Below are 10,926 nucleotides of genomic sequence, written 5' to 3'. Positions count from 1 at the left end.
AAAACCGATCTGTTTTGTTTAACTTTTCCTAATTTCCAAATACAGTTCTGCTTTGCCCCCTCTCCCCGTCCCTCCCCCCACCCTACCCTGATTCTTAAATACTTCCGAAAGTTGCCTGTGCAAACACTTTTCCACTAATGTATTATAATACACAGTTGAAACCAGTATCTTTGTGCAGTTTTGAGTTGAAAAGTCTTTTAAAAAAAACCAGAAACCTGCTTGGCACAAGAGCTGAAGAAGAGACAAGCCTCTTTTAAACTGTCAAACAGAAGATGATGAGAAGTGGAAAATGCACAGTTAAATGAAGTGACGGGGGAAATCCCAGACCACACCTTTTATTAGCCAGTGTTACAGTCTCTCGGACAGGAACAACAGCCAGCTCCCTCCCAGGGGCCTGCCCGTGGCAAGCACAGCGCATCTGGTGTTTTCTACCCAGAGAAACAGAAGAGGCGGCGTGGTGGTAAGAACAGCCCACCCACCACCAGTTTCACAGCAGGATCCACACTGAGCTTGATACAGAGAGAAGACAGATGACCAAAAGGGGGAAAACAGTGTAAAAATAAGTTTCTTCTTGACGTGTCTCTTCCCAAGGCACTGTGAAGAAGACTGCTGCTGGCAATTTTCTAGGACTAAACACATGGATAAGAATATAAGTATTTCACACAGTCCCTGTCACATTCCTACAGCCAGTCTTATCACTTAAGTTCCTCCTCAGCTTAAATGAGACTCCTAGAATTTGTCTGGTCCGGGGTGGGGAAGTTTCCCTCTGTACTAGCGAGAATCACCTTCTTTACTTTTTTGGTTTTTTGGCACTGGGAATCGAACTCAGCACCTCACACTTGCCAGGCAGGCACTGTGCGGCTGAACTACATCCCCGGCCCTCATCTTCGTTAATGCAGCTATAAAATCAGCTAGGTCATTTAACCCCTTTTACTCTATACACTTTTTCATTATCATCCCACATGAATCCAATGTGTAGCTTTTGCCCGCTTATTTATGAAGAAAACAAGAGGTTGAAAAGCAAAACTTGCTTTTTTGTTTTTTTTTTTTCCTTCAAGAGGAAACTATATGTAAGAATACATAAAGGCAGAACTGGCTACTTGAAATCCAAGAATGGTTTTAATGTGTTGGCCGAGAAAAATAAACTGCAAAGTTCTGTGAGGTCTTCTAAAAAATTTACAAGAACAACTGACGGGCAGTTCTAATCAGACCTGGATGTCACCTCCCCCCTTTTTAAAAATGACAACATGTACAGTCCCACAAAGTACAATATAAACTTTTTATCTTGACTGCCAGAGATGCTGCTTTGTGAGGCCTTTTGGTAAACCGCACGGTTGGGCCAACGCACAGTGGCCTTCACTTCTTCAGGGGCTGGTAGACAGAGGCGTTGGGGTCCAGTCCGGAGGGGCTGGTCTCCACAAACTTGGAAGAGTAGTGGGGGGAGACGGGGCTCAGGGGGCTGGTGGCAGCGCTGTACGTTATGCTGGGCATGACGGCCATGACTTCGGCTATCTTCTGTTTTAGGTCCTTGATTTCCTGGTCTTTTTGAAGGATTTGTCCTGGAAGATCAAACACTGCCATCAGTGGTGAGGGCGGGCTGAGAACACGGGGCCCCTTGGGCCAGCCTCTGAATGGCTCTATGCAGCGGGAACCACCCTGGGGTATGAGGACAGGCAGACCCCTGTGAAGGGCCAGACTGCACTTCGGGCACGGTGGGCCGTTTTCTTTATCACAGCTCCCCACCCCGGCCACGGGAGAATGTAAAGACCGCTCTTACTTGGCCCATCACAGCACAAGAACAGGCGCAGCCAGACTGGACTGTGGGCCACGGCTCCCTTCGGCTAAGAGGTAACAGGGGACTCTGTTCACATAGGTGCGACTAGAGTGAAGAAGTCAGCTTCTGGAAGGGTGCTGGTTTTGAGCTGGGGCTCCACCTCCTTCCTGGGAGGAGGGCCTATCTGAGTATCAGACCTGAGACCTGAGAATCAGTCACACCGGGTTCTCTTACACAAAGCAGAAGATGCTCTAGGACTGCTTCCCTGGCAGGATGTCCAAGTGACCCAGATCGCTCACCCCTGCCTCTTAGCACAGTGCTTCACTGCCGGCTGCCCAGCTGGCAGTGGCTACCCACAGCATTAGCCTCCTCAGCCATCAGCACTCCCTCCCTCACTGCACAAGGGCTTCGTGACCCAAGCAGCTTCACTGCCTCAGGGTCCCCTACCCTTCCCTTCCCTGTCGGGGCTTCTCTTGTGTTCTTTCCCTCTTTTTTTTGAGACAGAGTCTCAATATGTAATTCAGGTAGTTAAGGCTGGTCTTGAACTCACTATGTAGCTCAGGCTGGTCTTGAACTCACTATGTAGCTCAGGCTGGCCTCCAAAAGCAGCAACCCTCTTGCCTCAGCTTCCTGAAGGAGGGGATAACAGGCGTGTGCCACTACGCCCAGCCCCCTCTAACTCCAGAGGGCCGTTTCCACTTCCTCAGAAAAGCTTTGCCTCCTCTTTCCACCTAAATCAATTCCCCCAACTCTTAAGATTCTCAACATACACTGAATTCTCCTTTCTGTCCCTTATTTTTGTAACAACAACAAACACGTAAGGCTTCACAGGTGCCAGGTAATGTTCTAAGTGCTTACATATAATAATTTCTTTATCTCTACAACCCTAATGGGAAGCAATTATTATCATCATCTATTTTACAGAGGAAAAAAACTGAGAGGGCTGACTGACTTGCTCAAGGTTTACAGCAGTGACAGAGCTGGGGAGACTCCATGCAGTCTGGACGCAGAGCCTGCACTCTCTCCTACAGCATTCTTGTCCCTCTTCCAAGTACTGCTTAGGTAATGACCTGTGTCCATCATCTCCTTGCTGGACCATGAGCTCCACAAGGGGACAGACTGTCTCTCCTTTTTTTCCTCCACTGCTATCCCTTTACTGTCTAGCCCACAGGAGGCACAAATCACAGGTCTTGTTCAAAATTATCTTGATATAAGAGGTAGAGCAGGATTTAAACCAGGGCCCACTCTCTTCCAAAGCCCAGGCAATTTCTATCATGCTGTGTGGCTCCCTGGTATCAGGGAAGAAAGAATACTTAGCAGTGAAAAGAAAGGGACTGCACGTGAGCGGCCCTTATTTGGAGGCTGCTCATGGGTCCTACAGAAGACTACAGAAGTCTACTTGGAATGTGAGAGGGCTGGGTGGCATACATTAGTAGAGATGAAAGTCACTTTGTGACTAGGATGAATCAAATGATACAGGGTAGAATACCAAGGGAGTTTATCTGAATTACAAAGTTGGGTTATTAGAATATTCTGGCGGGACACAGGAGGGAGGCCATGGGAAGCAGCAGCAAAGAGCAGGGGAAAGGAAATGCTCCTTCTCTTCCTCCAGGTCCCCTAAGCCTCAAGTAAGCATCAAACACCCCCTTTCTCTTTGAACAAAATAAGTTTCAGATGAATAAAATACCTCAGGGCATCTGACATAAGAACCACTATGCCTTTTCCCATGCAGACTTAAGTTTGATTTCTTAAATCAGGAACATGCAAACATCCCAAGAGCTCTGGAAAAGACCTTTCCCACACCTGAGGATTCCTGAGCTTGTGCTGGGAGCCAAACTCCCTTTGTCTCCAGAGACCAGGTGCTGCTTCATCCCAGCGGGGGTATTTTCCAAGTGTGCTAAGCCAAGTAAGCAGGAATGAAGCACAGGGGCCACTACTCTTCAGGGAGCTGAGCTAGGGCGGCAAAAAGGCCACTGTCGGGCCAAAAGTTGAGCTTTAAAATGAGAATTCCCAGGAACCTTAAGTGCCCTTCCCGGAGTCCACAAAAAGTGCACCCAGTGCTCACCTCCTTTCTCTCTAGCTCAGTCATCTGGGTCACCCAAGCCAGCTGTGGATCCACTAACTTCTCACAATCTCTTTCGCCCCCAGGGGGTTTGGTCTCTCTGAGACTGATGAGCATCTCTTACCCGGGTATCTGGAGAGTGCCACAAATCAAAACATCCACCACCAAACTCATTTTCACCTTTCGTACCCTAAAGCTGTTCTACTCCTCCTCCTTCCTCTCTCAGGTATCTCCACTCTCCACAACTTACCTGTTCAGAACACGCCCTTGCCATCTTATCCTCCCCTAGGCAGAAGACAGTAACAGCTTCCCAACTGGCCTCTCTGCCTTCAGTCTTACTTCTCAAATTCATCTTTCACACTGCTATTGAAGATTTCCAGAATAATGGCCAGAATACAGCATCCCCTTCCTCTCAAAAATCGAGGGAATATGGTCTCTAACATGACTTTATTCGTGATTTTCCTAACCGCATTCTCTTCTTCCAGCCCTTAAGCTTGAGGCTGTTAGACTGCTCACCCGGACATTCCCAGCTCCTTATTTCCTTTGCTTACTCTACTCCCTCATGTGACAGTCTTCCTCCCTGCCATTCTCTGCTCTCAGAATCCATCCTCCAAAGCCTACTTAACGGCCCCTCCTTCACAAAGCCCTCCCTGACCTCTCCTTTGTCTTTTCTGGCCTTTACCTAATGGCAGCAGATCTTCCTCAGCTCACCCTTGCACAGCAGTTCTCAAAGCACAGTCAGGCTCCCACAGGGTCTCGATTACTTTCATAACAGTATTAAGCCACTGTCCTCACACTCATTCTGTAATGAGCATTACGTGGGGTCTCCTAGAAACTAGGTGGAGTGTGACTCTCAACAGAATGAATGTAGAAACAGCAGAGAGTCAGGAATACCTTCCAGCAAGCCAGAAATTAAAGATATTTTCTAAATGTAAAACAATGCCACTTTTCTCACTATATTTATTTTTGCTTTGCAAATAGTTATTTTTCATAAAAACATTTATGTTAACATGTAACACACATTATTTTAAATGGATGAATAAATAAATCTTAAAATTTAGTTTCTAGTAGGGTAGATACTGATAGATGAAATCTACTTGAGTATACTATATGACTGCTCTGTTGAAATCTTTTCTATCCATTAGGGCAGTGATGGTGAACCTTTTAGAGACCAAAGGCCCAAACTGCAACCCCAAAACCCACTTATTTCTTGCAAAGTGCCACCACTGCAATCAGACTTGAACACTGGGGTTTTACTTTAGAAAAACCAATTCATACACTAGAAGAAAAACATAGTAACAAAGCTCTCGATACAAACAGCTGGCTGCAGCACGCGTGCCATAGGCTGGCCACCACTGCATTAAGCTAACTGAAAGCTTCTACAGCAGCCAATTAGGTAGCTAATCAATTTCTTGAACAAAAGTCAGGTGTGTTTTCATCATCACACCATGCCTCTATTTAGGAGCTTTCCACAGCCCCTTGCGTCATGTAAAGCCCCACGTTCTTTTCCTAGGTCAGTCTTCCTGAACCTGGCTGCTGCTGCTCTTCTCGTCCTTGTGACACGCAGGCTGCAGGGCCTCCTGCTTCTGCCATAGGGCTTGACACCTGCTGTTCCCGGCAGGGAAGTGCTTTCCTCCAGCTACTTACACGGTTCACTTACTCTCTTCCTCTCAGTTGCTGTGTAAGTGTGCCCGATTAAGGGGCCTTCTGTGACTGCCATGTGTGAAAAGAGCAGACACACACACACGGCTCTCCTCACCACTGCTTTCTTTTCATCATCACACTTAACGGCCACCTGACATTCCCTACTGGCTTATTCATCCTGTGTCCTCACCAAGACTGTATCCCAGAATCCTCAAGGACCTTCACAGTGCCCAACACATACTAGGTCTTCTTGATAACTATCTGCCAAGTGGCTGGCCTGCCCTCCAGACTCACCTCCCACGGCTCCAGCTGGGTGGAGCTGCTGCAGCTTGTAATACACCAGGCTTGCCTCATCTCCAAGCCCTTGGCCAGGCCTATAGACCCTCACACGCCCTACCACGCTGCTTCTTCACTGGGCCAACCCCTTCTCATTGGTTAGGTCCCAGCTCTTCTAGGACGTGGGCCTCTCCAACCCTCCAGACTGGCTGAGTCCCTCCCTCTCTGTGTTCCCACCGGCCCCGTGTACATCGCTATCCCAGCACCACTTGATGACTTTGCAGTTCTCTACATCCTTGACAACACCGCGCTCCTTGAAGGTGGAAATGCCCACTCTTCCGTGTATGCCCTGCACCTGATGTGTTTTTGTCTCAAAATATGTCCACAGCATGAATCACTGTGCTGACTCCTTTGTTTCAATGCTAAGGACTTACCAAATTACTTGAAGAGATAACAGAAATGCCCTTTGGTTGGGAGCTCTCAGAGGAGGTGAGCTCTCTTCAACCCTGTTTATTCTTAGTCGCCACCACCCTCCAGCCACACTTGCCCCACCGCTCCCCTACCCTGGGCAATCTCGAGCTGTCGCTTTGCATCACCCAGTGCAGAGAACAGGTCCAGCTTGATTCTTGTCTCTGCGCTCAGGCTGTTCTCCAGGTGCTGCGTCTTGTCTTGCATGGCAGAGAGGGCTGACATTAACACCTCGGTGTCCTTTTCATTTTCCTTGTATTTCCGAAGCTCCTATCAATATCATCAAGACAGCAATGCTACAAGGCAGTTTTGGCATTGATGTCTATAAATAAGCCTGAAATTACAAGTTAAATCCCACTATTCATGACGTAGTCACAGTCACTAGATCACAGAATCGTAGTGTTTCATGGGTTTAGAACTCACTACTTGGAGCAAGTGCCAAATGTATGTATATGGTGGTACACACAGAAACATTTAGTGTATAATCATTTGACTATGTGGGGCACATGTCTGGATAATAACGGAATCTACCTCCAAATCAAACACTGTCTTCAAAGCCTAATTCAGAAACACAGAGAACTTTTTTTCTTGCTGGCTACTTGCAAACATAGCTGTAATTCTGCTGTCAAATTTGCTATAATTTTTGTCTTAAGCTACATTCAAAGCTCCAAAATGGGGCTAGGAATGTAGCTCAGTGGTAGAGTTCTTTCCTTCCCCCACATCAGATGGATAACGTGCCGACGAGGTAACAAGGTTTGAGGGAGGCACATCTCGTAGAGGGCATGGACACCGTCATCACGCTCACGAACTGAAGGATTGTAGAGTTCTTATCTAGCATGCTGAAGGCCTTGGTTTTAATGCTCTCCCCACAAGAAGTTCATTATTTTGACAAGGTACACTGCAGAATAACTTAAACAGTTGGTAATGTAGCCAGTAAGTACATATTTGGGTTCTTTTTCCTTTTTCATTTTTTGGTTGTACTTGGGATTGAACAAAGGCTGAATACATACCCAGTTCCACTTTCCACCCTATTTAAAAAAATTTTTTTTAAGATATGGTCTCACTAAATCACTAAGTTGCCCAGGCTTTCTTGAATGTGTGATCCTCCTGCCTCAGCCTCCCAGAACGCTGGGTTTACAGGTGTGTGCCAGCACACGTGGCTGAAAATAAAAAACTCGATCGCCATATGATATCTCTGCATATACATATCATAATTTAAATAAAAATCTCCCATCAGTAAGACTACATCTATTGTTTTTGCATTTATACTGTATACATTGAACATTTCTATATATTAAACACTTGTGAGAGCTTTAAATATTTATCTTAGTACTAGATTCATAAAAAGGGATATACATAAAAAGTACATATTTTCTAGAATGTTATTACTTCTACCAGCAATGCATGAGGCCTATTATATAGCATCTTTATCAAAACTAGTATTATCATTTAAAAATTCTTCGCAGGGGCTGGGGATACATAGCTCAGTGGCACAGCATCTGCCTGGCAAGCATGAGGTCATGAGTTCGATTCCCAGTACCAAAAAAAGAAAAAGGCCATACAAAACTTCTTTGCCAATTTTGCAGATGAACATGATTTCTAAATTTAATCTGCATTCTTAGATGATTAATGAAGATATACTTATCAATCACTTGTATTTGTTCTGTATTTATTAATTTATGTCCACTGTTTTCTCTGTATATGTGAGCTTTTCTTAGCAAATTTTACAAGCTATTTATACAGTGAGTATATGAATTGTATTTGTTGCAATTTCTGCACCTTCCCCAGCTGATTTTTCTTTTACCTGTGATTGCTTCCATTGTTTCCATGTTCAGAAACATGTTTCTATTTCAAGATCAAATAAATTCTACTATGTTTTCACCTAGCTTTTAAAAAATCATTTCTTTTTCTGTGTTGAACCTTTTACCTGGAATTTCTTTTCGTGTGTTATGAGATAAGCTTCTGATTTTACTCTTCCCCAGTTACCCACTATTCCAAAGCCTTCCCCTGACTCTTGCTCCCCTTCCTGCCTACCTGAGTGCATCTCTAACATGCTTCAGGCTCTGAGTCCAGGTCACACATTCTACTCCAGTCTCTCTAACTTGCCAGTAATTTCCTACCAGTCCCACACAATTCAAACTACTATACCTTTATAATATACAATATTAATTTTAAATGTCACTTTGAAAAGCTGATGCCAAATCTGTGGCTGAAGTACAAAAGCTGAAAAAACTGGCTCTGTCCATCTCCAGCGCATTTCCTTACCACAGAGAGCTCAGAACTACAGTCTGCAGGCCTCAGAGCCACCCAGGGGGGCCCGTTCTTGGCACCAGACTAAGGGTTAGGGTTAAGAAGAGATGTGTGAGTTTCAGAGGACAATAATCTGGCCCATAACCTAAAAAAGTCATTTAAATCTACAGTGAGCCAAATCCTGGTGTAAAACATGTCAAGAGACTGTCAACATTTCAGACTTATATCAGAATCTGGCTATACTAAATTAGACTTGAAATGGGCTGAACAAGATTAGAGCCTCAAATCTTCTTGTCATATACAGATTTTTGATGCAATGGGATTTGGTCTATATCAAAGGCACTATCTCTACAAAGTAGCACAAAGCACAAACCTAGGCTAAAAGAAATGCAAGAGTGAAGGACTCTTATATTTCTCTCTTACCTGAACTTTCAGTTCTAGCTCTCTGATCTGGTCTTCTTTCACCTTCATGTCCATTGTGAGCTTCTTGCCCTCTGCTTCTAGTTCTCTGATGCGATTCCGTAAGGTTTCAGTACATTCTCCCCTTTTAAAAAAGAAAAGAAAGGAATTTGAAAGCCTATAAGGTTATATTTCCCTTTGTATCCAAGGGGAAATGGTTCCAGGAGCCCCTGCAGACTTCTGAATCTATAGATGTTCAAAACAGCACACTATTTGCATATAGCCTACTACATATATCCTCCCAGATACTTACAGCCGTCACTAGATTACTTACAATACCTAATATGATCTAAGTAGTTGTTACACTGTATTGTTTAGAAAATAGCAACAAGAAGAATAAGTCTGTACATGTTCAGTACAGGCATAATTCATTTTCTTTTCTTTTTTTTTTTTTGGTCTTTTTGAGAAGACCATAGGATCTCGCTATGCAGTTCAGGCTGGCCTTGAGTTTTCTTGGTAGCCCAGGCTGGTCTCGAATTCACAATAATCTTCCTGCCTCAGCCTCCCGAGTGCTGGGATTACAGGCGTGTGCCACCATGCCCCGCTCTTTGTTTTCAAATAGATTCTACCTCCATTTGGTTGAATCTGTGGACCCGGAACCCACAGACAGGAAGGGATGACGGCACTTACATGGCGAAACTGGCATTTTTCTTATACTCCAGGGTCCATAAAGGATTGGCTTTTGGTTTATATGCTCATTCTATTATTTGATAATTTCAACAATGATCTAAAGTAATTAGTAATGTATGTCTACATGTGCCAATCCCTACCCTCAATCCTTACAACCTTCCCCTATCTTCCAGACAAGAAAGTAAGTTCAAGACCTCCTAGCTTGTAGGTCACAGAACTGGGGTAAGAATTGCAGTTTTCTCACTTCCCAACCCAGCATGCTTCCCACCAGGTCCGTGGTGACTTGAGAAAGCACACAGAACACAGCAAGGCGGAACTAACACGTGCCATCTCCACCAGAGGGCAATCAGCTTAAACATCCCTGTTTTCCTACTTCTGAGGGGCTGTATATGAGGAATTTCGCCTTTTTAGTCACAAAGCTGCTGTGAGCTTGGAGTAAACTGAAAAAGGAAGCAGCACTAGGCTGCTTCTCAGGGCCACGGAGGGCTCAAGGACAGGGAGTTGTGGCCAGTCCAGAGCAACTGAACTATTAGTGCTGAGGCTCCAGAAGAGTCTGATGAAAAAAAAAAGTGTCCTCTGCCTACCAAAGGTCCCAAAGAGATTGGCTTACAAGTAGAGACAGTTCCACATTAAGTGACAACAAACAAGGACTATCCAAGGATAAGACAAAAACAAATAAGCTTAACTGGAAGAAAGAGATTCACGAGAGATAAGAAAACAAGTGGCTGAATCTCAGGCATGAGAAACACTAAATAATATGGTTAAGGAAGTGCGATAGGGCCAGGGGTTTAGCTCAGTGACACAGCACCTGCCTGGCAAGCATGAGGTCCTGAGTTGGATTCCCTGCACTCCAACCCCGATCCCCAAAAGAAATTGCTATGTACTCCTCCGTGAAAGGTTTTAAGAAGGATGGATGCTCAATGAGTTAAGGAGAGTACAGGCCACATTGGATGACTGGCAAAATTTATCATAGAAGAAATGAAAATAGGTAGGAAGATGGGCTGGGAAGATAGCTCAGTGGCATAGCACCTGCCTGGTAAATAGGTAGGAAGAGGATAAGGGAAATCGTAACTTTAAAATTGTACTTCTAAGAAAAACTACATTTTTAGGAAACAGAAGTTACTCAAGGTTACAAGACCTTTTTCCCTTCCAAGGAACTCAGTCTAAAAAATTCCTAAAGACCTTAAAGATACCACAGCCCTATGAGTCGGGCTCTGGGCCCTCTGCTTCTCATAAAGCACTCATTCTCCAGCTATTAGTAGATAGCACATCTCAACTTCAAACACATCCAAATGGCTTACATTCTAACCTGGTCTACCAAATGAGGAGCCTGACAGACAGTAGGGTTACACATCCTGGATCA

The 10,926-nt window shown here is 44.8% G+C and overlaps 1 protein-coding gene across 1 annotated transcript in view; it reads right to left on the bottom strand.

Annotated features, from left to right (window-relative positions):
* Positions 1-1,097: 1,097 nt before the first annotated feature.
* The window catches only part of Tmem57 (transmembrane protein 57), a gene marked incomplete in the record, with an annotated part of 64,512 nt that continues 54,683 nt past the window's right edge, over positions 1,098-10,926 (bottom strand). The window contains 3 exon segments of the mRNA XM_005394823.2: positions 1,098-1,559; positions 6,320-6,494; positions 8,898-9,018. Coding sequence (XP_005394880.1) covers positions 1,357-1,559; positions 6,320-6,494; positions 8,898-9,018 — 499 coding nt within the window.

The sequence above is a fragment of the Chinchilla lanigera genome, unplaced genomic scaffold (genome assembly GCF_000276665.1).
Source record: "Chinchilla lanigera isolate Chin_1 unplaced genomic scaffold, ChiLan1.0 scaffold00051, whole genome shotgun sequence".
NCBI classification, from domain to species: Eukaryota; Metazoa; Chordata; class Mammalia; order Rodentia; family Chinchillidae; genus Chinchilla; species Chinchilla lanigera.
Note: the sequence above shows the minus strand (reverse complement) of the source record. Positions and strands in the feature narration are given on the sequence as shown.